This window comes from Contarinia nasturtii, unplaced genomic scaffold (assembly GCF_009176525.2).
Source record: "Contarinia nasturtii isolate CC-2019 unplaced genomic scaffold, AAFC_CNas_1.1 Cnas_scaffold_928, whole genome shotgun sequence".
Lineage (NCBI taxonomy): Eukaryota > Metazoa > Arthropoda > Insecta > Diptera > Cecidomyiidae > Contarinia > Contarinia nasturtii.
The window spans coordinates 1,492,450-1,520,445 of record NW_022198275.1 but is presented as its reverse complement, the minus strand read 5'-3'; the positions used below and the strand labels follow the sequence as shown (position 1 = coordinate 1,520,445).

Sequence of the window (27,996 nt, the reverse complement as noted above, 5' to 3'; positions counted from 1 at the left end):
TACTTGTACGGCTTTTGTTGCGAAAATTAATAGTTAATTAATTGTGTCTTCTTCTCTTTACCTGTGTCACTCTATCGGTTCAGTTTGAGTTCAATATTTCTTAGCACTTACGGTGACAACGGTACAGAATAAAAATTAAATAAATAATAAATTTAAATTAAGAAAAATCCAACAATATCAAGTGAACGAAAGGTGATGATTTGATAAACGGAAGAGAATTTTTGATTGCAATAAATACTTGTGGTAATAAATTTACCTGAAATTTATTCAGCGAAAACTTTCATTCGATATAGAATTTTAGAACGGGAAATTGAAGAATAAACGAGTTAATATTGACATTGTGACCAACGAAAGAAAGAAAAAAACAGTTTTTTTTGCCTGCTTTTACAGCCAATTAGAGAGTACGTAAATAATTATCAAGTGTAACATTACGGGGAAAAGAAATTGTGTTTGCACGCCGCAAATAAAGAATAAATCAACGCATACCAATGACAATGATGGCAAATAAGATGTTTATATCACGCAATCCAAGTAAGAAAGAACCGCTATAGTTTTAAGTCTGGAGAAAGTGAAATCAGTGATTCGATCTTTCGTTTAATTGAAAGCAAATACGTTGAGTATTCTTTATGTGTGATCTTTAGTTGATTTGTTTGATGTGCTTTGGTTTCCATTTACCAATGTACGAAATGGTGAAGAAGAAGAAGAAGAAGAAAAAAATGATGGTTATGCGGAATCTTGAGTAAAAGTGTTAGATGTTTACGCCTCGTACCAAGAACAACTAATTACATACCTGTTTAATTTCCCTTGAGTTATTTGTAATAACATTTTTTCTGTAATTTCAATTCCGCTTGCTGCGGCAATTTCTAAATCGTTTAACAAGAATGAAAATGTTCGTGATTTGATTATAATAATTTCAAGTAATTTTTTTTGTATTCGTTCGTTTTGAAAAATTATCAAATTGCTTTTTTTATGTCGAATTTATGGGAAATTATTGTAATCTTCGGCATGAAATCCAAAATTGAGTTTTCACGTTCTGTATCCAACCAAGAACTTATTGACTATAGTCAATTTAGTCGAAATTATTTTTTTATTTGTTCGTTTTGGCCCTGATTCCAATCACGTTTTGGCATTGTTCAATTTCTGAAGCGTTCAGCGAAAGCCACAACAATTAAAAAAAATATTTTTTTGTAAAAATACTTTCGGAAACTCCATGATCTTTTTTTAAATAAGCTGAATTTGGCAAACAAATAAAACAAAATTGGAGACTCATCGCCTCAAACGAAAATTACTGGCCACAATTAACTCCCAATCTGATATATGATCATGTTCATGTTCACCTATTTTTATGGAATTCGGCTAATGTGTTTTATGATCGATGATGATAAAATTCATGTTTAGGCACGCATGCAACGCAACCGACTTTTATTTCAATATTCATACTGCCATTCAATCAGCGCCAGTTACTTGTCGCGTTGACCTTGATGTAAAACTGTGTAAATCTCACTAAGTGAGCCTCTTTAATGAATGCGGTTTCGTTCGTTAGTGTAAACGGTTGCGACTATAGTATGCTAAATCATCGATTGACAACAAAAGAAAGTCATTCACCTCAACGGTGCCCGTAGAACATCGTGAATGCAACAACAAATGAAGTGTTCTAAATTGGGTGCACGTCCCAGACATTGTGTAACCATCAACAGAATGCGGTTATTTGACTTTTGGAAAGTCCCAAAATACCACTATTATTTACGTGATTGGGAATTTCAGAAACTAAATAAACGTTTTTTTTTTCTGCCCAACTTTTTCTTTACCATGCCATTTAGAATTGTGTTTTAATCTTGATTTTGAATAGAATTTTTGCACATACAATGTATTCTTTTATTTTTTTATTTTATTCAGATGTATGTGGTGTAGCATTTGCTTTCACCAATGGTACGTCGCAACAATTTCAACACAGAAATTAAAATACAAGATGTAACGCATAACAGGAAATACGAAATAGAATACTGATTTTCATTACACATCATAAATCATTAAGCAGCAATTGTTGGCATTTAAATGCAAATTTTGTGAAAACCAGTCCATTTGTTTGAAGTCACTTTTGTGACGACGATGCTTTGCACTCACACAAAAAACCTCAATTAATATAATTATTGTTATGCATCGATTACACAATCTGTGCGCTGTATTTCAATTTGTGCACGATGATCTGTATTTTTCTATTTATTCCATCGAGAACAAAGGCTGGATTTCCGTTTTTTGCTCTCAATTTTCCAGAACGATCGAATACAATGCGCACACATTTTTATTTTAAACGAACAACAGACTTTTTTCCATTAGTTGGTCATGAATTTTTGGATTGTAGTGTGGAGCATATACGAAAATGTTATAATAAATTATGTTGTTGTTGTTTATCCGTAGTCCCGGTAGTTGTTTTGTAAAATAATAATTTAGATAAAATATATGGTTTATTTTGTGTTTGCAGATAAATCAATGATGACAATGAGACACTTTGTTGTATTCACCTTGGCTTTATGTCTGTTTGGTTCGGTTGCAGTTGTTGCCGATGATGAATCTCTGTCAAATTCACTAGCATCGATAATTCCGTCCACCAGAAACAATGATTCAACAATACAAGCGCATCAACAAAGAGTCGTTGAATCGTTACGTTCCATTTCAATGGGAACCGAACAATTTTCGTTGGAATTTTTAAAACGACTTTCAGTCGCTGTGAGCAATGTTAATTATGATTTTATTGTGTCGCCATTTTCGATTTGGTCATTGCTCGTATTAACTGCCGAAGGTGCCGACGGTGACACTTACACTCAATTGCAACAGGTTCTTCGACTTCCGCAAGATTTATCATATTTACGTATGGCTTATAAGCACATACAAGATTCATTGAACGTGAACTCGTCAACGGTGGAAGTTGCAATCAATCAGGCTTTATTTAGCGACATAAATCGACCGGTTGAATCGGAATTCGCTTACAAATTGGATCAGCAATATCAAGCCGAACACATGCCCGTCGATTTTCATAATCCAATTGAAACATACAATCAAATCAACGATTATGTGAGCAATCAAACACACGGCCGGATCAATAAGATTGTAAACATGGAAGATTTACGAGAAGCACAAATGATTTTGCTATCGGCATTATTTTTCCGGGCACAATGGAAGGTAAGACTAAATCCCATCTGAGATCCTGTGATCGCTGCCCAATTTTACATCACCCATTTAATTTTAATTTTTTTTTCAGAGCCCATTTAATATCAGTCAGACAACTGAAGAGCCATTCTACGATGAAAACGACAATTTCCAAGAAAATGTAAATATGATGTTTCAACGCGGATCATTTTCTTATACTGGTAAAATATAAATCTCCATTTGAGTAATATTTCAAAAGAAAATATATTGCTAAAAAGATCAACACTAATTAATACAGGTATTAATGAACTGGATTCGCTTGTACTCGAACTGCCATACGGTGATCAAGAAAATTTGAGTATGCTTCTTCTGTTGCCGCGTAAAGGTGTTCTGTTGACATCGGTGTTGGAGAAACTCTCTTCGTTTGGAATTGCCCGTGTAATAACTGAACTACGACGCGCTGACTCTGACTTTGAAGAAGATCAAGTCGAAGTTTTCTTACCACGATTCTCCATCACAGCCGATTTTACATTGAATGTGATTCTTGAACAAATGGGACTTACCGATATTTTCAATGTGAAAAAAGCGAATCTATCACGCATTTCGCGACATCCCATTTACCTATCTCGTCTCATACACAAAGCACAAATCGATGTTAACGAGGTGGGAACTGTAGCTACCGCTGCAACTGGAGCCATTTTTGCAAACAAAGCAATTTCACCACGTTTCCAAGCAAATCGCCCATTTGCCTTTTTAATCATCGAAAAAAATACAAATACATTGTTATTTTGTGGTCAAGTACGAAAACCTGGTAAAGTAGATTTTAAGCAATTGTAATTTATTTTTGTCTCAATTAGTCTTAGCTTTTTTAATGCCCAATTTGCTTCAAATTTAAATGCCGATAATTTTAAGCGGTTTTTCTTCTTAAGATTTTCGATGTAATAATTTTATTTGGTAGATAATAAATGACTTTTTCTTAATAAAACAAAACGAATTTGCTTTTAATTCAGTTTTTTTTCTGCGGTACTTTATTGGCAATCTTTGCAATTCCTTTACATTATATTCTTAAGACGCAGGTTATTTGTCATTTAAAAAGAAAAAGAAAAAGCAAATCAGAAAAATGAATGAAACAAAGAGTTAATAGTTTAAAAAACTGAAATAAATTACAAAAGAGGGGTTTTCATATCATTTATGATTATTGCTGGTGAGAGTGTCCGTTTCGATGAAAAATCCTTCTCATACATATTATATCGATGAATATGATTACAATTGAAATCAGTGTTCCTTTTTTAAAATGAAATGCAACTTGTGACTGATTTTTTTTTTCATCTTCAGTACCATGTCTGTATTTAAATTGATTCAATTTGCCAGATTTTTGTGTTACAATCTTGTCCAGTGCTGATGAGTGTTTCGTTGTCCAACCAAACCAAACCGGTGATTTGCGATTGTGGATGCGCATTTTTGATGGTGGTATGTTTTGATGGATTGGTCATTGACCAAATTATGATGGTTGTATCGAGCGAACCTTTTGACGAGAGAAGTGAAATAGATGTAAATCGCATATTGCATTTGCAACGAATAAATTTCAACTTACCACTAGCAACCATTTTCGAGTCTGGTGACCAGGCTACACAATTGACACGTGCATTATGGAAGCCCCATTCTTGTTTGTGAGCCGGCTGTAATTAAAATGATATTTTCAATTTTAAATCATCATTTATGTCATCGAGAGTAATTAGTTGAATTGACGCATGGAATAAATTAGCTATTAGTGTGATTAGCATTCAAGAATACTTACGATCTGAGTGTTAGTTGATGATCATAAAAGTAGAATATGTGTGCGCGATTGCAATATGTGATATTCATTAAAAAGTATGTGCAACGATTTATTATGTGAATGGAAAAAAGATGTAAAACAGTGTTATTAAGAGGAGAGCGAGAAAAACCAACAACAACAAACGTCAAGGGAATTTAAAACATACATTAGTCGCGTGATTAATTTTGAATAAATGTCTTACCTTGTATTCTTCGGTGCTGTAGACAATGACTTTGCGATTTGAATCGCAGGCAGCGAGGAATTTTTTATCCGGAGAATATGCAACATTTGTAATAGCACCCAAATGATCCAATTCAGCCTTAACATTCAATTGATCACCGGTCAATGTATAAACATGCACTTTACTATCGTCTCCACCAACTGCAACGTCCAATGACTCAGAATTTGCTGACACACAGCTTGATTCGTATTTGATGGGAAGTGAGAATAACTTCTTTTTATCTTTCACAACCGTAATATCGCGTTGACATGCCAAAATGACAATATTTTGCTCACGAATCACATCTAATCCTCTTGGTTGACAGTTTAATTTAACAACGGTGTCCGTGTAAGTGTTACCTTCAACGCTTATTTCACGCAATGAATCATCGATGCCACAAGTGTAAATAACATCACCGGCCGAGCAAATTCCATTTATTTGATTTCCATGGCCGATGCCACCGATACGATCGTTAGTTCCATTTCCTGAATTCCAACTGGTGATGGCACCATCGTGACTGCCTGTATAAATCGTACTACGATCATCGCTCAACCCCAATACAGTGATCGGTTTATTATGACCTTTTACAATGCGCAATGGTTTATCTGGGTTATTTACATCCAAGTATGTAATGAAACCAGACAGTGATACGGTAATCAAATGATCTCCTTGCCACAAGCACGAAACTTGTTGATCGTCGACCGTTGAACCCATTGGGAATTCGGTGATGAGCTCTCTGGTTTCAACGTTCCACAAGCGACACGATTTATCACCGGAACATGTAAGAAGTTGTGTTCCATCTGGTTTCCATGCTACAGCATATACACCACCCTTATGAGCTGGACTTCCAACTTCGCCAACCAATTCGGCTGTTGCGCCATCGTACAAGAAAACCTTTCCATCGAAACCACCCGATGCAAGCAAATGACCGCTCGGTGAATAACGTACAGCCTGTACGAAACGACCATGATCTTGTTTTGTCATCTTGAATTTGAATGGCGGACCTTCAAAAATGGCAATTGTATTGTCTTCGCTACCGGTTGCAATGCGAAATGGGCGCGACGGACGGAAATCACATGAATTCAATGGTTTCGATTGACCACTTATTTCGCCGACAGATGTACCAGTTTCAGTCATAAAAACATGACCAAAACGTTCACGCCCCTCACCAACGATCACCATACGTTGATTATCAGCCGACCATGCAATATCCTAAAGACATAGAATTCATGTGAAAATAAGTTTGAATAAATAATCATTATTTTATTTTACCTTAATTGGGCCGCTAATTGGCTGGAACTCATTTTTCAAAATATGCTCCTTATTAACAGTATCCCAAATCCGTACCTTGCCCGATTGATCTGACAGCGAAAGAGACAGAGAGAAAATGTGATACGATTTAGATTTGCTCTCTTCTTGAATTCAAATATTTTTCAAACACTCACCGCCCGAAGCAATATAAAATCCACTTGGTGAATATTTAGCAACGTTCACAGCACACGAATGTTCGGTGTAGATATCGGCTATGGCCGGATTCTAAATAGAAATATTTATAAACACATTACGTTACAAAGTAGACAAAACAAAACATTTCAACTGTACACGAGTTATGTACAATCTCAATTTCGCGAAATAAATTTGAAATAAATTATTCGCTCATCATAAGCGTATATTTTGGTAACTGTCATCTGTATGAACTCACATCAATATTACGGATTATGACCGAATTTCCGTTGCAGTACAGAAAATTTTTGCCTTTTGGATCTGATCCCAATACAATCGGTTGACCGCGCTGTGTACGCGGCAGTGTTGCATAAATGTTTTCTAAAAATAACAAATCAAACGAATAAAAAAAGAAGAAATATTATATCAGCGGAGCAAAGAACACACACAGAGACACACACACACAAGTCAAAAAAGAGTCGAGAAGAAAATCATTTTTCCAAGCATTTGCTATATGCAGCGTAGAGGAAAGACATAGATAATAGATGTTAAGCCTGTATACACTGAATGTGGGACTTTGTTTTCTTTCCATTTGATTTTTCACAAATATCGTTGTCGTTTATAAATAAACATAATGCGCGGTACATGACGAAGCAACCGAACGGAAAAGTTCCATTTGACTAACTTAACTGAACCCATTTCATTTTCTATTTTCAAAATATAAAATTGGAGACATAAAATTGATGATGCAAAAATGCAAAAACACATTCCACAATAGCTTGAATTTATTTGTTTTGCTTTTTTCATCAACATTCTTTTTTTTTGCACTGTTACGATATTGCACACAAAGAAAATTCCACAGAAATTATAAATATTTCCAACCGATTGAGATCATTGCAACCTTTTAAGTGTATTTCATACGAAACAAAAACTAGTTATCTGGACTTTTCCGCTTTGATAACTTGGCTAAATAAGACTTGCAACGAACCATTAACCATTTTTATTGTTCTGATTCAGGTAGCAAATGTGTATGGTAAACAAATTAAAAATTCAAAAAACGCTACGAATAAGCATTGATGCGTTAACGGATACAGCATCATCGCCGCGAATGCTGAAAAGGAGGTGAGGTCACTTGGATGTCGATATAAAAATTCTAATATGCATTCTCATTCCAAATTCCAAAATAATATTCTCAAATAAAACTGCGCTAGAAATCCCGATAATCTTTGGAATTTCGATAAGGAAACAAAAAAAAAACGTAAATTCGCTTCATAATATCAATGAATTAATGATATCGTCGGCGCGATTATATATGAGTCACCGTCATTCAAGCGAAATGCACAGCACAAAAATTTATAACAAATAAAAAAAACACTGATTTGCACACACAATTTAAAAACAAAAACACTTACTCGTTGAGTATGACATATCTAAGTCTCACTTAAATTGTTAAATAAAATGAGTGCGAATGCGTTGCGTGTTATCGCAAATTTGACAATGAAGATATTAAATGAAATTTAGTAACAAAATAAAAAACAGAAAAATACGGTCTGCTGCTGAAAAGTTCTCTGTGTTTATTCGAATACTGTGTGTTTTGTACGCGAGAAGCCGACCGTCTCAGCCAGTACGGGCTAGTATACTATCAAGCACCACAAACACACACCCAAATGCGTTTACGCACGCATACAAACACACACATAAACTGAAGTGAATAGATATGGAAAGCCGCTAACTAAGTAACAAATTTTTTCCCATATTTGGCAATTCAAATAAATATTTCACAATGGAAACGTTTAGTGCATTTGTTTAATATAGGCTTTTTTTTTCATCTGGTACGCTCAATGTCAATGGCAAAACTATATATCATACCACAATGATTACGCGAACACACGCATACATTTGACAGGCAGCACTTTGACGTCTAATAGAAATAGTGTCGATGAAAACAAACGATTTGATTTGTTTGCACATTTTTTTTTATATCCGACAAAAAGCTAACAAAATGATGGTACCAAATGTAAATGTTTGTAATCGACAAGTTCGCGATCCTCTGTATGGTCAGTTGGTCATTGGTCCCCCGGGCAGTGGCAAAACTACTTATTGCCATCACATAAATGAATTTTACAAGGAATTGGAACGTAAAGTAGCTGTCGTCAATTTGGACCCGGCAAACGAACAAATGAGCTACAATGCACAAATTGATATTGTAAGTAACATCGAGTTATCTAAACACCAAGTGAAGATAAATGTTCAAATAAAAAAAAAATGAATTGCAGATGAAGTTGGTAACCATTGCTGATGTCATGGAACATTTAAAACTCGGGCCAAATGGCGCGCTCGTTTACTGTATGGAGTATTTGGAAGAGAATTTCGACTGGTTACTGAGTCAATTGAAGCAAAGTACAGCCAATTATTTCATTTTCGATTGTCCAGGACAGGTTGAACTGTACACACACCATCAATCAATGACACGAATTTTCAATCGATTACATTCACTTGGCTATCATCTGTGCACGGTTCAACTCATCGATTCGCATTATTGTTCAGAACCAACCAAATTTATTTCAACACTGTTGCTATCGCTGAATACAATGTTACAGATGGGATTGCCGCACGTGAATGTTCTGAGCAAAGCCGATCTGCTGAAGCAATTCGAAGCAAAGCTGGCATTCAACATCGATTTTTATACCGAAGTGTTGGATTTAAAATATCTTCTGGAGGCGCTGGACAATTCACCGGGCATGAAAAAGTATAAAAAATTGAATGCAGCCATTGTATCAATGGTCGAAGATTATAGCTTAGTTACATTTCAACCGTTAGATGTAAAACGACGTGATAGTTTATTAAGATTGAAAAATATCATCGACAAAGCAAATGGATACGTTTATGGAGCGGCCGAAGAAAAATCAATCAATGCAATGCTAGCCTGTGCGATTGGCGCCGAAAATGATAATGACAAATTCACAAAAGACTTTGAACCGTATATGTAAAGATATTTTCCACCCGAAGAAAAAAAAAACACCAATTGAAATAAATCAAATGAAATTATCTTCGAAAATTTCATACACTGTTTTCTTTTATCAATTATTTCATTAAAAATACATTTGATTTATGTTCTATGCAGTTCCTGTTCCTATGAAGAAAAAAAATTGAAATAAAAAGAAATAAAGGAAACACAAAACAAAAACGATTCTAAACGAACTGAATATAGAATCAAATGTGCCTTATCTGAGTGTTTTTCTCTTTATTTCGCTAAACAAATTATAATATGGAATTAAATTGTATGGTTTTTTCATTTTTTTTTTTTAATTTGTTATTTTGTTTGATTTATTTATTTTTTAATTTATTTCCAAGAAAACAAAAGAATAAGCAATTGAAAACTAACTTGATTTGCCCTGATTTTCATACAATATGGTTTTGTGTGTTGTTTTTTATCAAAAAAAAGATGTTGCCACATATTCGTACATATGCCCGCATTTTCAAATGCAATCGAAACACATAAAATGAAATCAAATTAAGAACAGTTGCTTTTGATCTTATGAAAAATTACAAATTGATTTTTAAATAATATGTTTTTTTTTTCTGTTTCCTCCTCAACTTTCTTTGCACTGAGATTGATTTGTTCATTATTATGTGTGTATGTCTTAAATGGATTATATTATTCTATTTTTAGAGTGTGTGTGTGTTTTATTTTTTGTCATTTGGAGACGCTAGTCCTTGTTCATTATAACTCCAAAATGTTGTATATTCCATCTACAAAATCAAATTTAAACCAAACAAACGCCTTATTTTCTCGCACACTTGTTCGCTGTTTAGAAATTGCTGATGTTTTTTTTGTTACATTTTGGGCCATCTCCATCGTTTTCTCTTCTCCATTACTTTTCAACACAAAAAAATTGTTTGTTTTCATTTCTGAAATCAGGTTGCAAATATGGTCAGTGTTTTATTTTAATGCGATCCTTTCGATAATTCTTATTTTCATTACATTCTCTGATCCTGAAATTGAACAATGGCAAAAGGATTGTTTTTTTGTTGATTTGTATCGACTTTTAAACGGATGAGTGAGTTAAAAAATAATGATGAATGGCGTGCGCTCACAGTTACAATTAGATGAAGTGGTTTTTTGTTAGAAATGCAACAAATGCAAGCGTGGGAACCGTGGTTATGTTCGTCATTACCAGCGTTTATATAACTAAAGATTTTGGTATAATACTTTCACCAATAGTGCTTAAACTGTATGGTCTTGTCCATTTTTTTCAATCATGTTGCAATTTATTCACAGTCATTACCCTCCATCCACCCATTTCTTTTTCTCTTAATTTAATCGTTTGGCCAGCACTCACACAACACTTTTGGTAAAAGTACTATTTTTTTTATTTCACACAACGGAAATAGATTCGTGATTTATTGTTTTGCAACATAAAGACAAAAGTCGGGGTTAGCTAATTAGTTTTGTATGTTCAATTGAAATTTAGATTTAGCAAATTGGGTTAGTGCGCTCAATTTCTATTTTCATGATTTACCGCTCGTAAAGGCATTTTAAAATTTCCAGCCGCTGCCAATTGGATCTGATAGGCTAACGAATGAATCTTGAATCCATACAATCTGTAAATTTATCGGAATTATGTTAATATATATCGATATTTCACATGAGATGCAAAGCTCTCTCTTTTTCTTATTTAAATTTGCACTCACCTTGGAACAAATTGATTGGTTGGACGCTTGGGACGATATTCAGGATGAACCATGAATAGCATGTGAGGAAAACCGGTACCAAAATATGCGCCATCGGTGTGGTGGTGACGGGAAGATTTCGGGTTGTATACATCAATGCATTTCGGGCAATAAATTTTAACCATTGCCTCGCCGGGAATATCGGATAAACCTAAACACATTTAGAAAAAAGCGATTGAGTCACCATAAATTTGTAGCAAAAAATATATTATTGTACTCAATAGCGAAATAGTGAGATGCACGCTCAAACTTACCGATTGGCAACATGAATTGACCTTCGCAGTAAACGCGCGAACATTGGCCAAATTCACCACTTTGGTACTTTTCTATCATTTGAGCAATACCACGATTGGTCAAAATGTATCTAGCGTGAATTAAACCATACAGCATTTCGGCGGCCTGTTCAACCAAGTCAGACTCATTTGGATTGTTGTCTAATTCATCCTCTGTAAAGACACAATCAAACATTTAATAAAAATACATCATAAACATTGTCGGCATGTAATCGTACCTGGTTCAAGATCTAGAATCATATCTAAAGCTTGCCTATAATTGGGAACCTGTTCGTTCAATCCAGTCAAATTGAATTTATCTTGGATGTAGTCTTCATCGACCTGCATAAAGAAAGGGTTGATAAGCTCAGCAATTGAAATTGGTTAAAGAAAAACAAAATAAGATAAGACTTACCTCGCAGAAAAATTCATTACCGCGAAGTCCGCAAAACCATGAAATCCATGACACTTCTTCGGAGCTGCTCATTTTGACTTGTGTTTAACTTAACCTTCAATTGTATGCGAAAAATACGTCTGATGTCTGCAATAAAAGAATTTTTTATTTATTATTCATGAACTGCTGCAATGATTTCATATATTCTACAATTTGTAAAAGGAATGAAAAAAACCATGTGCACTTTGATTCAAATCGTTTGCAATTGGTAATGCTTAACACCTGCAAGTTACAAGTACGACGTTGTTGTTAGTATTTTTTGTGGCAAACAAGATGTCGCAAATATTACCAACAATTTAATAAATCACCGCAACACAAAAAAAAATCAATAGAGAGCAAATAGCATTGACAATATTTTTGTATTATTTGTGGTAATGCTCGCGTTCATGTGCGGATTATTTGGAATTAAATTGATTATGAATGGACTCAGAAGTTTCAACGAGTTTTTTTTTCTCTCCAAAATGGAATTCCTAAACAAACTATCACCAAACTATTTATGGTCAAAGGCTAAATGCAATTAAACAATACCACGCTAAATTATATCACACCACCAATTTTGGGCAAACGAAAATATTTTGACCACAATAAATTTAATACAAAAATACGGAAAATATATTTATAAAACTAAAAAATTTATCAAGTACCTTTGACGTGCACGCTTAATGATTTTATACAAAAGTAAAAAAAATGGCTGAGTGATGTTTGTGTGCGACGAATATGAGACAGTTTCTCTCGTTCTCTCGCTCACACAACTTTTTCATTCTGACAGAAATGTCAATATTTCGTTTAGACAATTTCAGATGGCGCCAAATGTATATGACTGGCAACCAAACTGTTTCGCAAGCAATTCCCAGATTTTGAATTTGATTTTTTTTTCTTCATTAAAATCAAATGTATGACAAGAATTTAAGTCTGAAATAAAACATAAACCACATGAATCAATTTCTGTTGTTGTATTATAATACATATCTGTATACAAGTATACTTGAGCCTTCCGAATTTTTAAGGGGCGTTTCATTGTCGATTTTGGGTGAAATTAACGATCGTTGTGTTAATCACCATGATAACGTTTCGCAATTAATATCAATTAAATTTTCACAATTAATATCAACATTTATGTTTCAAACAGTTTAAATTCGGCTGTTCCATCAATTGTAGGTGTTCTTTACTGTCAATATTCGCTATATGGAATGAATAACCCCAAGAAAGTGTAAAGTACATTTACCATAAACATCCAATAATCACAAATAATTTGCATTTTCAACATTTGATCAAAAAGCACAAATAATGAAATGCAAATTATATGTTGCCTGTGCAACGGCGTAGAATCCGAAAATTGTGTTATAAATATATAGTGCTTGTAATTTGAGACAAACAAAAAGATGAATAGTATTCAATTGTTAACTATTCCGTAAGATAAATGAATTGTTGTTGTTAACAATGAGAACTGCTGTATGTGTGATGTGCATAAAACAGCTGAAACATTTAAAACTGTATAATGTGTATAGCTGTATGAGGCAAAGCATTGTCCTGACATACGCCGTGCAACAGAAGGGAGCACGACGCTCAGAGTAGACTATGGTTTTCTGTGAGTGTGTAGCATCCCTTAGCAATAGTGTGCAAACGCATAAAGGCATATTGCACTGTAACGCAAGCTATTTGGTAAAAAGGAATCGACAACTCGTTTCGGAGGGCTCTATTTCAATGTTATTTTGTATTGTTCAACAGTGGTTGCTATCGCTCCATGTACCGCAAATAGGCGACTACGTTGCGCGATACAATTGTACTTGCGTTTGTGTATGTATGTATGTGTCGGAACCACCTTTCAACGCTCCTGAAAGAGCGAGAGAAAGACATTTTATTCATTTTGCGTGATATTCAAGACGTTTTTCATCTCGAACATCATGATTTTATTCAACAAAATTAAAACAATTTTGCATTTTTGCTACACACAACATTTAACCATCAATTAACACTACTGCCCAAATAAATATCGACCTTTTTTACGTAGTTTATTACAAAAGTGATGGTGAGAGAAAAATCAAAGTGAGTGTCATTATTAAAGAGAAAATTTATGAAACATTTTTCAATAAAATTGTTCTGCTTTCAAGCCATCATCATCGGCATGAATTCTGATGAGAACAAATTCAGTAAATTAACTTGTTTGACAAATATTATATGATTATGTTTGACCAAATGGTTCTAATTTATATAATTTTTATAATTGTGAGAATGCAAAAAAAATCTTATCAGAAACAACGGGATTTTTTTATTGAAACTAAATATTTCAAAAAAGGAACAGTTTTTCAGATTTGTGTGTTCAAATTTGAAGTAGAATGAACGATTTGTTTTTGAATGAGAAAAAATCGATTTATTTGTTATCATCCACGTATATACACTAAAAAATCGACATACTATCCACTTTATATTCGTGATATCATACAGCTTTATATAGTCAAGAGCTTCTGCCGTGTCTCTCAAACGCACCGTATTGAATCAAATGCTTTGCTCGTACATTCCAATTTTTCGTGTTTTTTTTTAATGTATTCGGAACGTATACTGAGACATCATTAAAGGACTCTATGACATATATGTAAGCCGATTTATTTTCGAGCCAAATTGCATCGATCGATTAAAAGTGCGGCAAAAATTTGTTTGTACACTTTCAAAAAAAGGTTTTGGATTGTTAGAGATATTTATTTTAAAAAAAATTGATGTGATGAAATGTTGAGTACTCGAATTTGTACTTTTTTCACGAATTTAATGGATTTTTTTTCATACACAACATATTTTCTACATTCGTTTTCTCCTTCATTACAATTTGTATGAAAAGAAATCCATTATTTTTCGAGTATTTATGACATTTGCTTATTAAATATAAAAGATATTGAACAAAAAAAATATTTTAAAAAATGCAAATTTGCCAATTTTAAGATTGTTTTTCTTAGTTAACTGGTAATAGCAAGTGTAACTTCTTCAAAAAAGTGTGCAGTATTCGAATGGTGTCGCACATATTTATTCAATTCATTCGACGTTCATTTGCATAAAATTATCATCGCAATATTTGAATAAACAAGAGGTAAATCCTCTGGAATCTTATCAGATGCCACGAAATTCTGATAAACAATGACACATTGTTTAAATTTGTAGTTTTATACTGACGCGACATTGTTTATTTTCGAGGTAAAATGAATTAAAACGCAACAGCTGTGACAAACGCCCGCATATACTCGATATTGCCGTTTTTTTTTATTGTATGTGAAAATTTCACACATGATATAAGTATTAATAATTAATCTGCCTTTACAGATGTGCGATCGAGTTACATTTTTTTAAAATAAAATAGGCAATTGTATGATCAAAACCATACAATTATACGTCGACAGTCGGTGTGTTATGGAACGTTCTAATTGTTCTGCGACAAAATAAAATAAAAATATTGTAATGACATCAATCAGTGAATCACATTCATTTTCAACGATAACATTCTGCACTTAATTTGTTATAATAATAAAGCTAACCTTGACCAACAATTCTAAAATCGACATTACACAGGATATGCAAGAAATAAAAAATATATAGTCCATTCAGCTATTTAAAAAAAACACCCGGTTCACAAAACAATTGAATACAGAAATGTAAGTTAATCAAAAATGACAATCATATCAACGGAAAAAATCAGTGAATTGGTTTTTCACAAAAGCATTAAAAATTATTTTGATAAAAATCCTGAATGCATTTCAATTTGGTTATTCAAGTCGTCGTTGGCGATCGACCTAGGCAATCACGGCTAAAAAAAAATAACTGCATCATTTCTTTATGAGGCGCAACACAATAGCAAGAAAGACATCACAAAGACATTTAATAATCGGGCAATATCACAGTGCAAGGGAGAACAGTACACAATCAATACTCCAATTCTCCGAATTAACTGCGTACTTATTCTGTATTAAGCGTCAAATCGCCATTTATTGTCATCTCTATTTATGAGTATGATATTTTTACTGTTCAAAAGCCTAAACTCGATTGTGTAAGTTGTGAAAGCCATATTTTTTTGTATAAAATCAATAAGATGTTTTTCTTTCTTTCAAATGACAACTATATTTGAACAATGAACACTCAGCACAATCCAGGCGGAAAAGACGTAAACATAGAATTGATGAAATCATCTATAAATAAGAAGAAAAAAATTGAGTTTTCATTAGCATCAACATTAGAACGAATTAGTGGCATTATTTAGAATTTTATTCCGGCGAGTTGTCATTTTGATACAAGAGGTCATTTGAGTTAGTTCTATTGTATAGTTTCGGTGATAATAAACCAAGTTTTGATACAACAGCTGAATAAAAATGATTTCAAATGAGTGCTCGTGATGTTGGAAACCGTAGAAGGTTTTATTCATAATAAATGCAAACTTTTAATTGTGTGGAATTGTGGTAAAAACCGGCAAAGGGATTGAATTGCAAATAAATACGTTTTTTGGCCACCAAAATTGTCGTTGAACAGTGCAAAAATCAAATTTTTTAATGAAATAAAATCGGAAAGGCCGGTGATTTACCGTAAAAGTGTAATGCGCATCAGAAGTAAAAATGGTTCAAATCAGTGAGCTATCGTGATATGAAAGACGTTTATTGTGCTGTTTTCACACTGATAAGGAATATTCCTAGGGGCTTTCGATTTTTCGCGAATGGCAATTTATTCGCAAAATATAAACATTTTCCTATTCATACGAAATAAAGTATATTCATTCGCATCAACATCTATGAAAATTCGTATATTTCATTCGAAACCATTCGCGAATGCCGCATACTGTTTGCAAGGTGCGACATATTGCTGTGATTTGTACATAAACATTTCTGTGATTAGTTTCAGTTGACCATTTGCTTCAATTCGCAAAATATGTATGAAACATTCGCTCACATATGATACATTCGTATAAGTCGGAACCCCCTAGGAATATACACGTATAAAATAGCAGCAAGCCATACACTATTTTATTTTAACCAATTTCTCGAGCTTCTACCCAATTCGATTGAAGTCATGAGTCATTATAAACAAAATATTTGACAAATCATTGATTTTAGAACTGTCCTTCAGATCAAATAAATCAACATTTCAAATTATTAGATTGGAATTTAAACATTATGGAATTACCCACAAAAAAAATTCTCGAAAGTGAACCAAATCCAACAAGCCCAAGTCTCATGACATTTTTTATTCCTTTTAAAGTAAAGTTTGCAATGATCAATTGAGAAATATATCACATTTAAAGTGAACATGTATTAATTTTTTCTTATCACAAACCTCTTCAAATTAATAATCAAATGCATCAAATGATAAAAACATTTTCACGCTATAAATACAGCAATATATCAATGTTCAATGATGAATTATCGTGTATTGGTTATAAGCAGGACAAGACAAACATTGTTTTGTTCATGATAAATTAATATTTGGCTGCTTTGTGGATTTATATGTATAAATAATTTGACATTGACTTTTCCAAATGTTGCCTGTACTTTTTTAACACATAATATATGACGTTCAATATTAAGGTATACGGCAACTTAAATCAAAAATGCAAATGTCTCAACAATGGTGTGCAAAATAAAGCAAAGCCAACCAGATATTATTGAAAGAAATGGCCAGAATACGTTGAATTAAGTTAACAATTGTTGTAAAACTGATAAGAGCTGCCAGAGCATTTAATGCGTTAACAATTTGGTGTTTGTTTTGCATTGCCCTGGTTATTCAACGGTAGTATTTCGTATAAATGTATTGCAAAACAAAACTTCCAAGTGTTAGTTATCTTTTGGTTTATTTGCAGTTAATTCGTACTGAAGAAAATACAAATGTCTCAATGGTTACGAAATAACAATTGATGTGCCATCGTGGAGCCAACCATAAAAAATGCGGTTTCCAAAATTCTCGCTGAAAAAGTGCTTTGCACTCACCATTGGGTTTACAATAATTGTTATATTTGGCATTAGTTTGAGGTATGTATAAAAAGTGAAACAAAGAAGATAAGAAACATCAATGAGCACTGTGTATTTTCAGATATAAAGATATTTGGAGGAATAAAATTCATGAAGACAGCGTTGACAGGAGTGCACAACAGAATTTAGACTCAAATGAAATATCGGAGACAATTGGGAGCGTGAATTCAAGACAGGTAAAACAAATAAACGAGTAAAACGGTACATCCAACCGACGCTATCTATTCGGTCTAATTTAGTGATATAATTCAATTAAAATTCAGTTTGTCTATTAACGCATATGTGATAATTCAAAAATTCCACATGGTTTTAATTGAAACACACGTTTGCGGTATTTATGTTCATTGACCTGAGTCGATTTTTTTGTTCAGACATTATATTGAGATATTTTCAGCTGCAACTGATTCAGCTCAGAGAGCTCGCGCCAGGTGGTAAAATGAAGTGAAAACATTCGAAAAAATTGTTATAGTTATAAAAATACATGCATTACAGACACCTGACTTTTGCTCCCTGAGCTGATTCAGCTGGAAAAATATATCTTCATCTAATGTCTGGTTTTGTTTCATATAAATTTTTATAGTTGCTAACACCACAACCGCTTAAACAAACAACGACATCAACGAATCCATTCAATGAGTATATCGAGGATAGTCGACAAAGTAATCAAGTGCCGGCAATAGACAATTATGATCAAAGTGTGCTAGTGAAACAGAAACCATGGTACTTAGCTGGCGGTCAACGATATCCAAAACCGGCAAAAAAATCACGAAAAACCAATAAACGAGTAGCAAAATTATTTCCATCGGAAGATCAATGGCATGATAGAATAACGAATCAATTGATGTTCGTGCCGCCAAACTATGAGCAAATACAAGAATCAGGGAAACTCAAAACAATTCTATTGTACAACGGCTTAGGTCCATGGGGCAATTTGAAAGAAGGACGAGAAGTATTCACGATCAAAAATAAATGCCCGGTGAATACGTGCCGCATTACAACAAAACGTGAAGTGGCCAATAAAGCCGATTTAATTTTATACAAAGATTATTTCGTTCCAACTGGAATTCAACGGCCATCACATCAATTGTTCATGCTGTATTTTTTAGAATGTCCATATCATACGCAACATGTTAAATTTCCGGATGTTTTCAACTGGACTGCCACGTACAGGTAACGAGAATCAAACAAAAACATCTGTTTAATGTCTCTTGTCTTATTTGACTTTATTTTTTATGTTGAAAACGATGTCTGTTTTAACACATTTTTAGAAAAGACAGTACAATTGTTGCACCATACGAAAAATGGGTTTATTATGATTCACGTATTAAACAAATGGAACAAGAGCGAAATTTTGCTCAAAATAAAACCAAAAAAGTTGCGTGGTTCGTATCGAATTGCGGCGCCAGAAACGGTCGACTTAACTATGCACACGAATTACAAAAATATATTCAGGTAAATGATATGACTTGTTTCAGACCTTTTCAAACCAACACAAATGATTCGAAAAACATAAATAATCATTTTCTTTCTATTGGTGAAAACAGGTTGACATTTATGGATCATGCGGCGCATTCAAATGTTCGCGAAATTTGCCCGATAAATGTTTTGACATATTAAATCGTGACTACAAATTTTATTTAGCATTCGAGAATTCCAATTGCAAGGTGAAAATTGATTAATATAGATGATTATAACATTTCAATATATATTTATAAATATCGTTAATTCTAATCTATGTATAGGATTACATAACGGAGAAATTCTTTGTGAATGCATTAAATCGGAATATATTGCCGATTGTATTAGGTGCCCGACCCGAAGATTATGAAAGCAGCGCACCATATCGATCCTACATTCATGTGGATGAATTTGCATCACCAAAAGAGCTAGCCGAATACTTGAATATTTTAGATAAAAATGATGATTTGTATAATTCATACTTCAAATGGAAAGGAACGGGTGAATTTATCAATACATATTTTTGGTGTCGTGTGTGCGCTATGTTACATGATGAGCATGCCATTTCAACGCCATCGTGGTATGAAGATATAAACGATTGGTGGAGAGGTGCCGGCGTATGCCACAATGGCTCATGGCGAAGTTTTAAGGCTCGCAAAAGTATAATGAGCGAAGACGATTGAATCGTTTTTCCAGTATAACAGATATCGATGTAAGATATCGATTTGAAATCAAAACCAAATTTATTTGCTGGTAACATAAGCGTGTCCAAAAACAAAAGCATCAAAGTATTTCAGCATAAAAATTTGTATTACATATTGAATTGAAAATATTTATTTAGACAAAAAAGCCTCTTGACTGTGTGCTTCAGTAGGTACAAATATTTATTTAAAAAAAAAATACACTTAAAATCGTTCAAAAGACATGAAATACTAACCATAAGTTTCTGTATAAAAAGTTATTTATTTCAACTGTGATAGGCTTGATTGGAAAACGTCAAGTTTAATCAATTTACTAATTTATATACACATAAGCGACTGGAATATGAATTTGCATTTACGTTTCGACCAGGCTTGTCGATTTCCGGTGTTACTGCATAGACAGGCTATTTTCAAATTACAACTACTGTCTATCCATAATTTGAGGTAAAATACACAAACATTTTGAATTATGGCATTGAACATCCATAATTTCGACAAAAAAAATCCCTAGAGTAAACTGAAATTCGACGAGCCTAGTTTCGACATATTTTTCAAAATAGCAACTATAAGAAACCAAATCATTCTCTGTAAATTTTCTAACTAAACATTAATAATTCTTTTTAAAAACAATAACACAGGTTACCGTAATATGCACAAAAATTTTTTTTTTCGTTAGTTCTATTTATTTATTGTATTTTTGTTGTTTTAATTTTGTAATTTCAACCATGTAAAAAATGACATTTGAACAAGCATGAAAAAATTTGGCTTTTGCCAAATACCATGAATAAATATTCGAAATATGTCTTGAACAAAAAAGGCGTAAGCCAATAAAAGTAATTAAATTGAATGACGTCTGTAAGCATTAAAACGATAGCTTCTGACCGGAGGTCCGAGGGACTCGATTAACCTCCCGTCAATTTTTCGGATCGCCCCCTCATATTTCCTGACTCGAAATTAACCACACTCCCCTGAAAAACGGATTGAGAAATGATCCCTTAACAATTTTCCGAAAGTTCAATCGATTTGGTAATGTTTTTGGACGAATATTGAAAATATCCTCTTTGGATCATTAGCTTCAGAAGCTATGGTTATATTGTAAATGTCCAAGATAATTATCCCATTTATTAGTTTGATAGGCAAAACAAAGAAAAGTCGTAGATTTAAGGGAAGAATTTATGTAAAAACAATAATTGAATGTAATTTCCTATGAATGTAATGAATTGATTTTCATAAAAAAAGAACCAAATATTCTGACAGGTGAAATCAACAACGCCTGATTCATGACCCGTACAAAATAATGTTTTATTTCTACGCCATAAAAGTCCGACACATATCTTAGAATATTTGTGTATATTTATTTATCTAAATTAAAAATTTCAACAATATCCATGTATTTCAGCAACTTATTCAGGTGCTACATTTGCATTTTCTTCAATTGAATCATTCGGTGGCTGAGAAAATCTGTCAACGCGAAGGATGTTTGTGGCCTCGATATAGCCAAAAGAAACCTTTTTACCATTTATATCTGAATCGGGTTTATTGTTCAAAATACCTAGCGTTGATCAGAAGAAAAGAATGGGAAAAATGGAAATTAATCAATAAGTGATGGAACAGAATTGATCAAAAATACCTTTGACTATAACGCGATTAAATCGCTGTATATTCTGTTTTAAGATTTGAATTAAGTTTTTGTCATGAACATGCACATTAAAATATGTGACCTTCTCTTTTTCCTCGCCAGTGTCATAGTTCCTATTGAAGATTAACGAAAAAAAAAACATACATCTGTAAAAAATTTATAATTTTTAATCAGCTATCAAATTTTCATTCGACAGCGACAACGTAACATCGAAACTTTCGTATGAAAATGAGATTGAGATGTTTTTAAAATACCTCATCGTAAAATGTGAAGCTAGATTAAAAGTGGAAAAGTCTGGTTGGTGTTGGATATCCGAAGTAATGTGAGATAGAATGCACACGCTATTCTCATCTGAGATGTTGGTCGATTCAACCGTATCCATTTCGGATTGATTACGTTTGCTGGCATAAAACTCACTAACATGCGCATACAATGATTGACGATTTTCTTTCTCCTCAGTTTCATAGGTGTGCGCCCATACGTGTCCTTTAAGGAAGACCCTTTGGCCAATCGACAAATAATCACCATAAATGTCCAATATTTTTCGATTTTGAATGATTGCTCGATTGTTTATGCTGCAAACAGATTTATTGAATTTTAATTTCCAATTAGCACAATAATAAAAACTCGTTCGGCTTACTAGCAACCGTCTGGTTTGCGTGTTTTGACTTCGATAACCATCGATCCATCTTTTAATACTAGAGGTGACTGAGTAATGTGACCGACCAATCTAACATCTCGAATTTCTTTGGGAAAGTGGTATTCGTTAGTTTACCAATTGATTGAAACTCTAACCTCAAAATACCTTTGGCTCGTTTTGAAACATTATTAGTTGAATTAAATCTCAATTGTTGCACAGCATCAATTGCAATACTTTTATTTATTGGAAAACGTCTGCCGATAATTTGGAACATTGTCACTTAAAAAAACACAAATTTGCTTGAATGAAAATTATTAACTTTGGTACAAATGTGTCGAAGATGAATCCGATTGAATCAAATTTAAACTGTCACTGAAAGGCTTTCATTTTGACAATTGGGCTCAAAGTGGTATACAATGTGGTATACCGTCTTTACCGAATACTCCAAAGTTTTGTTGGCTATTTGGATTTATATACATTTTTAAATGATTTTTTCAATTTGAAAAAATAATGTACCGATAATCGATATTTTATTTGCTTATTTTTTATTTTTCTAAGTTTTCACAAAAAAAAAAAAACAATTTTTATATTTGAACATCTTATTCATTTACAATGTTAACGTCTTCTTCAATAACGTCTCTGGTGAATTTATCCACTTTTAGAATATTTGTTGCCTCAATTAAGCCAGATCGACAACTTTTTCCATTTTGATCATAGTCTGTCTTGTATTGCAGATGTCCATTTACGATAATTCGATCCCTTTCAGAAACATCACTTTTGAGCAGTTCAATCAAGTTTTTGTCACGTACGAAGACTTGGAAATATTCCGATGTCGGTTTTTCATTTCCTTCTAAATCCCTATAAAATTCAAATCAAATATTGTCTATAATCGTCATAGTTGTAAGCTCATGATGTTGTCTTTTTCTATTCTTACAATATAGTCCGATTTGCGACTAGATGAACAACTGAAAACTGTTCCGCATGATATAGTTTTGTTATATGGGAAAGAACACATACCTTTAATCACATATGAAATAAATAAATATATGAGTAATGGAGAAAATGGGAAAATAATCTAAAGAATAGAATGCATACACTGTTTTGATCGATGTTGATCGTTGATTCGGATGTATTTGCTTCGGACTTATCAGTGTTGCAGGCATAAATTTCAGCTACTCGTACTGCAAAACACAAAATGTGCTATATTCAATTAATTAATTCTGTATGCAAAAATGAACTCCCTTTACCTTGTAACCGTTGACGTAATTTATTATACAAATTCATGTAATTCTCTGATCGCAATTCCCCTTTGAGAAAAACTCGTTGACCAACCTCCAGATCACAAGAATTGAGAATGCTTAAAATCTTTTGACTTTGAATAGAACATCGATGTAGTTTGCTGAAAGTAAATTATCCACATTTAAGATTTGATGTAAAACAAAATCATTTTTTTATAACTTACTACACATTATCTGAATCATTTGTTCTGATTGTGAGTATTTTCCTTCCACTGTCTAAAGTTAGCGGTTTCAAATGAACAGTCCCAATTAACTCAACGTCTCGAAACTCTGAAATAACAATGATTTTATTTCAATTTTAACAAATCCATGAAATGATTTAACCTCAAAATGTTATACCTCTGGGTGCCTTATGGATTTGAGCTGTTGAGTTAAATCTCAACAATTGCAGTGCACCAAAAACGTTACTGTTATTTGGTAAGACACGGCTGGATATAATTCGCAACATTGTCATTTAAAATGATATTAAAAAATTGAAAATTTCACGCAAGAAATTTTCGCAAATGTTACCAGCAATGTTCTGGTAAAAAGCTTAACTGTCAACTCGTTTGAGATTACAAAAGGCCTATTTTTTGACAGATGTGCAATGTGGAAAATAAACAACAACCTAACGTGAAATCAAAACACTGAAGAAAAAAAAATTGCGGATTTTTTTTCATCAAAACAAAATCAATTCAAACTTGTTCAAATAAATTTTGTTCGATATGAATGATGATTTGAAAAACAATTTCAACAGGAACTGTTGCCAATAATTGCTAGTAATTTCACGCTAAAAGCATTGTACTTAGTTCGAGGTGATTTATTGAAGATAACATATTAATAATCAACGACATATTGAAAATCGAACATTTAATGTGCTTACAAGACGTAACGAAATAAATAACAAAAAAAATGTATGCAGAAGTTGATGTTTTTATATCAAATTACACGCTAGTTGATGCAGATATTTTTCAACTATGGACCGAAGGGTATTCGTGTAAGTTGTTGTTTTATTCACTGAACGGTGACTGTGAAACTTTAGTAATGTTTTGAATTCTCAAAATAGCCACCGAAGCGGTTCATTTTCAAAATACAAAAGGAGTTGCCAGAAATATGGGTGCACCATTGGAATTGATAGCATCGGATGTATTAGATCATTACCGAACATACTCACTTTTGGAACGTTTGTTATACACACCAACAAAATTGTCCGAACAACCATCGTTTCAACTTCAACCATCAAGTCAACAACTTCTCATCGAAAAGTAACAAAGCAATACTAAATTATAATTCATAAAGACTTTGGCACATCAATCTAAATCAACTGTTTACCTCCCCTTAGATACTACAATTTAGATGATACCGTTGCACGTGAAATACTCGGCAAGAAGCTATCGTCTCGGTATCGAAAGGACTTGGATGAAGTTGCCGATCGAACGGGAATTCGATTAAAGTCATGCCGTCGACAGTTTGACAATGTCAAGCGAATATTTAAATGTGTCGAAGAAATGGCGGGCAACGTCTCAAACAATATCAAACAAAACTTTTTGCTGCCCGATGAACTTGCTCGGTTTGTTTTTTTTTTTTTTTTTTTTTTCATTTTGATTAGCATTGAATCTTAAACTGTTAAAATATAGAAAATGAAACTAATGCTGAAGGAATTATGCTTTGCAGAAAGTATTCGGTGATTGTTTTCATCGCTTGCATCAGATTTGAAACGTCCAAGCGACGTCTTGCATACTTGGATTTCAGTGATTTCTTCGAATGCGCACAGGCAATCATGACTTATTGGACGTATACTTATCAACACTCAGGACCAGAATATTACGACACCGAAATGGATCGCGAATTCTTATTGGATTTAAGAGAAGTGCGAAGTTTATTGGACAAAGAGAAGGAAATCAAACAGTGAGCATTCAATTCCATCACTTGCATGAATATCTTTTATTAAATGAGATTTTTGTCAATTTTTTTTAAAAGTTTGGTATTGATTCGTCTAAAAGCGGTTATACTTGAACGCGCCTACCAAGAATTGGATCTAAATTTTAGGTAAACTTCTTATAAGAATCTCTATAAAATAACGAATGAACACTTAAAATAATATTCATTTACTGGTAATTTAGATCATACTGGCGATCTTTGATTACAATTGCGATAAATTTGCATCGTACCCGTGAGCTTCGTTGTCTGTTTATGGATCTTTCTGAGAAGTTAATTGAACCATGGCGACAAAATCAATGGCAATTAGAAACGGTAAAACTATTTTTGCCCGCAGTAAATACCGCGGTTTTGGATTTGGAGGTGGCAAGGTAATCCCATTCCCCTTAAAATGTGCATCAAAAATAAAATGAAGACTTTATTTCGTTACAGAGAACAAGAAATACGTTGTTTATGGGACCGATATATGCATGTAATCAGCAGTTGTTTGATAAAAATGTATCACAGTTAATATGTACTTAAGCGGTGCCAAGATGCTTATTCCGATGTTAAATAGTTTTAGTTTGAAAAATCGAAGCGTTGATATAACACGCGTTATTGTTCACCATTCGCTAAAATGTGTTGCGCAACAAATAATTTTTGAAACAAAAAAAGGATTTTATCCCAAATTTAAAACGTAACAAGCTTAAACATTTTTTTTTAATTTTTTGTGTTTATACAAGGTTTATGTACTGAATTTCGTAACAAATGACTTAAAGTTATTATACATGTTCTTTTTTTGTCTAGTAAACTTAAATATTTCGAAACGCTCATTTTACATCTAGAGATGTTAGAATATCATGGCTGAGCACTTTGCAATACGGCCAATAGAGAGTAAGCTGTTTTCATAATCTGAAAATAAATGTTATTTCCAAAGTTTGATTGTTTTGTGTTGTTATTAAGCGAATTTAATGATCCAAAGTTTTTCTAAATGAATTCACCTTCATGAAAGTGTTGGTGTTTAACATGAAAAATTTGCCAGCGCGTATAACGAATAATGTTAATATATAATGATCTTGTAATAAAAATCACTAGATTTTTCTTTTCCTGCTCTTCGATATGGTACCATTCACTCGAAAAAATGACCACTGGCAATAATACACATTGAAAATTTGCAAAATCATTCCACACGTATAGCTCAAAAGAAACCCCATTTGAGTGGGAGTAAATTGTTGAGCCTATTAAAAATGGATTTTTGAGTGAAGCGTTCAATACCAACAGATAAAATTCGAAATTAAAATGTTCAGTGTTTGAATACCTGCGAAAATTGATAAGCACACGTACATATAATAGGAGCCGAAATGCTAACTTGAACAAAAAAATGGTTGACAAATGCTTTTCCATTTCTTGTGAATAACTAAAAAAAGTGTGAATATTTATATCAAAATTTCTCCTCATAACTGCAAGCCAAATAACTTGGTGAGTAAATTGTAGTGGTCAAAGTATGCCATTAGATGCAAGCGATGGGAATTGTCTTACTTTGCCGCGTGCCCAATTTGTTTCAAATGTAAAGACAACACTTCAATTGACCACACAGCAAATTAATAATTTTCAAGCTGTAAATGTCAAGTGTCCATGAAATCGCACAATTCATACTGTTTGCAATTGCCTCAAAAATTAAAAACCCATAATAAATTCTGGGCTGTTGTGCCCAATCCATTGGAATTGGAGCTGTTGATTTCCATGTTTGTCCGGATCGCTCCAAGAAAAGCACCTCAAAAAATATTGATACAATTGATCCGATGTACATAAAGGAATAAACTATGGTAGTTCGACGGCACTTTGTATGAACGGCCAGCATTATGTCTGCATCCTCTTCGTTTACCACTTGCTGATCTGCTTTCACTAAAATTTCCAACACGTTGAGCAAATGACGACGTTTTAAATGGAATAAAATGATTTTCACTCCAACCGTGCTAGGAAGTGGAAGATCTTGGTTCTTTCATACCATTTGCAATCCATAAACGAAGTTTAAATAATTGACCACTTTCACCGATATCCTTTCCAAATTATAAAAATCGATATGTGAAATTTGTAAAGTAAATGAGCCGTCATAATGAAAATTGTTGTTTATAAAAAAAAAAGAAACATGTTAACCCATCACGAACCTCTTTTCGATTTATCATCAATATTTCTATTGAAATTACTGAAAAGTAGGAAGACAGATTTTTTCAAGTGTTTATATTTCATGTTGACGCTACTGGTATACTTTAAGTTGACTG

The 27,996-nt window shown here is 33.2% G+C and overlaps 8 protein-coding genes across 15 annotated transcripts; 4 read left to right on the top strand and 4 right to left on the bottom strand.

Annotated features, from left to right (window-relative positions):
- The first annotated feature begins 17 nt into the window (after positions 1 to 17).
- LOC116342797 (serine protease inhibitor 77Ba-like) lies at positions 18 to 4,137 on the top strand. 3 transcript variants are annotated; one of them, XM_031770546.1, is made up of 5 exons: positions 18 to 192; positions 294 to 531; positions 2,483 to 3,180; positions 3,260 to 3,368; positions 3,446 to 4,137. In XM_031770546.1, exons 2-5 carry the CDS (start codon positions 489 to 491, stop codon positions 3,982 to 3,984), a joined length of 1,389 nt encoding a protein of 462 aa, XP_031626406.1. In that variant the 5' UTR covers positions 18 to 192; positions 294 to 488; the 3' UTR covers positions 3,985 to 4,137. The 3 variants fall into 3 exon arrangements, with proteins under 3 accessions (XP_031626406.1, XP_031626408.1, XP_031626409.1); XM_031770548.1 differs by having other exon boundaries at positions 43 to 121; XM_031770549.1 differs by lacking the exon at positions 294 to 531 and having other exon boundaries at positions 101 to 121.
- A 294-nt stretch (positions 4,138 to 4,431) lies between these two features.
- On the bottom strand, positions 4,432 to 8,290 carry LOC116342796 (actin-interacting protein 1). 2 transcript variants are annotated; one of them, XM_031770544.1, is made up of 8 exons: positions 8,039 to 8,290; positions 6,886 to 7,007; positions 6,629 to 6,719; positions 6,456 to 6,544; positions 5,166 to 6,395; positions 4,946 to 4,948; positions 4,742 to 4,826; positions 4,432 to 4,672 (listed from the first exon to the last, which is right to left on the bottom strand). In XM_031770544.1, the coding sequence occupies exons 1-8, from the start codon at positions 8,052 to 8,054 to the stop codon at positions 4,497 to 4,499; spliced, it is 1,812 nt and encodes a 603-aa protein (XP_031626404.1). In that variant the 5' UTR covers positions 8,055 to 8,290; the 3' UTR covers positions 4,432 to 4,496. The 2 variants fall into 2 exon arrangements, with proteins under 2 accessions (XP_031626404.1, XP_031626405.1); XM_031770545.1 differs by lacking the exon at positions 4,946 to 4,948 and having other exon boundaries at positions 8,039 to 8,274.
- A 218-nt stretch (positions 8,291 to 8,508) lies between these two features.
- LOC116342798 (GPN-loop GTPase 2) lies at positions 8,509 to 9,684 on the top strand. Its single transcript, XM_031770550.1, has 2 exons — positions 8,509 to 8,832; positions 8,903 to 9,684. Exons 1-2 carry the CDS (start codon positions 8,566 to 8,568, stop codon positions 9,614 to 9,616), a joined length of 981 nt encoding a protein of 326 aa, XP_031626410.1. The 5' UTR covers positions 8,509 to 8,565; the 3' UTR covers positions 9,617 to 9,684.
- A 497-nt stretch (positions 9,685 to 10,181) lies between these two features.
- Positions 10,182 to 12,840, bottom strand: LOC116342799 (casein kinase II subunit beta). Of its 2 annotated transcripts, XM_031770552.1 has the most exons (7): positions 12,731 to 12,840; positions 12,048 to 12,173; positions 11,872 to 11,974; positions 11,615 to 11,806; positions 11,322 to 11,511; positions 11,150 to 11,231; positions 10,182 to 10,622 (listed from the first exon to the last, which is right to left on the bottom strand). In XM_031770552.1, the coding sequence occupies exons 2-7, from the start codon at positions 12,117 to 12,119 to the stop codon at positions 10,608 to 10,610; spliced, it is 654 nt and encodes a 217-aa protein (XP_031626412.1). In that variant the 5' UTR covers positions 12,120 to 12,173; positions 12,731 to 12,840; the 3' UTR covers positions 10,182 to 10,607. The 2 variants fall into 2 exon arrangements, with proteins under 2 accessions (XP_031626412.1, XP_031626411.1); XM_031770551.1 differs by having other exon boundaries at positions 10,182 to 11,231.
- A 1,071-nt stretch (positions 12,841 to 13,911) lies between these two features.
- LOC116342793 (glycoprotein 3-alpha-L-fucosyltransferase A) lies at positions 13,912 to 21,563 on the top strand. 4 transcript variants are annotated; one of them, XM_031770539.1, is made up of 7 exons: positions 13,912 to 14,132; positions 17,914 to 18,082; positions 18,144 to 18,258; positions 18,663 to 19,252; positions 19,351 to 19,534; positions 19,627 to 19,746; positions 19,825 to 21,563. In XM_031770539.1, exons 2-7 carry the CDS (start codon positions 17,997 to 17,999, stop codon positions 20,221 to 20,223), a joined length of 1,494 nt encoding a protein of 497 aa, XP_031626399.1. In that variant the 5' UTR covers positions 13,912 to 14,132; positions 17,914 to 17,996; the 3' UTR covers positions 20,224 to 21,563. The 4 variants fall into 4 exon arrangements, with proteins under 4 accessions (XP_031626399.1, XP_031626402.1, XP_031626400.1 ...); XM_031770542.1 differs by lacking the exon at positions 13,912 to 14,132 and adding an exon at positions 15,089 to 15,724; XM_031770540.1 differs by lacking the exon at positions 13,912 to 14,132 and adding an exon at positions 15,735 to 16,116.
- Positions 21,519 to 22,875, bottom strand: LOC116342795. The gene is made up of 5 exons (XM_031770543.1): positions 22,686 to 22,875; positions 22,521 to 22,626; positions 22,135 to 22,455; positions 21,872 to 21,993; positions 21,519 to 21,793 (listed from the first exon to the last, which is right to left on the bottom strand). Exons 1-5 carry the CDS (start codon positions 22,792 to 22,794, stop codon positions 21,645 to 21,647), a joined length of 807 nt encoding a protein of 268 aa, XP_031626403.1. The 5' UTR covers positions 22,795 to 22,875; the 3' UTR covers positions 21,519 to 21,644.
- Positions 22,876 to 23,085: 210 nt separating this feature from the next.
- Positions 23,086 to 24,373, bottom strand: LOC116342866. The gene is made up of 6 exons (XM_031770654.1): positions 24,158 to 24,373; positions 23,983 to 24,088; positions 23,768 to 23,919; positions 23,616 to 23,701; positions 23,455 to 23,537; positions 23,086 to 23,378 (listed from the first exon to the last, which is right to left on the bottom strand). Exons 1-6 carry the CDS (start codon positions 24,270 to 24,272, stop codon positions 23,120 to 23,122), a joined length of 801 nt encoding a protein of 266 aa, XP_031626514.1. The 5' UTR covers positions 24,273 to 24,373; the 3' UTR covers positions 23,086 to 23,119.
- A 68-nt stretch (positions 24,374 to 24,441) lies between these two features.
- LOC116342865 (acidic fibroblast growth factor intracellular-binding protein) lies at positions 24,442 to 26,656 on the top strand. The gene is made up of 8 exons (XM_031770653.1): positions 24,442 to 24,794; positions 24,864 to 25,062; positions 25,140 to 25,367; positions 25,472 to 25,705; positions 25,778 to 25,846; positions 25,921 to 26,106; positions 26,168 to 26,411; positions 26,522 to 26,656. The coding sequence occupies exons 1-7, from the start codon at positions 24,710 to 24,712 to the stop codon at positions 26,244 to 26,246; spliced, it is 1,080 nt and encodes a 359-aa protein (XP_031626513.1). The 5' UTR covers positions 24,442 to 24,709; the 3' UTR covers positions 26,247 to 26,411; positions 26,522 to 26,656.
- The last annotated feature ends 1,340 nt before the right edge of the window (positions 26,657 to 27,996 follow it).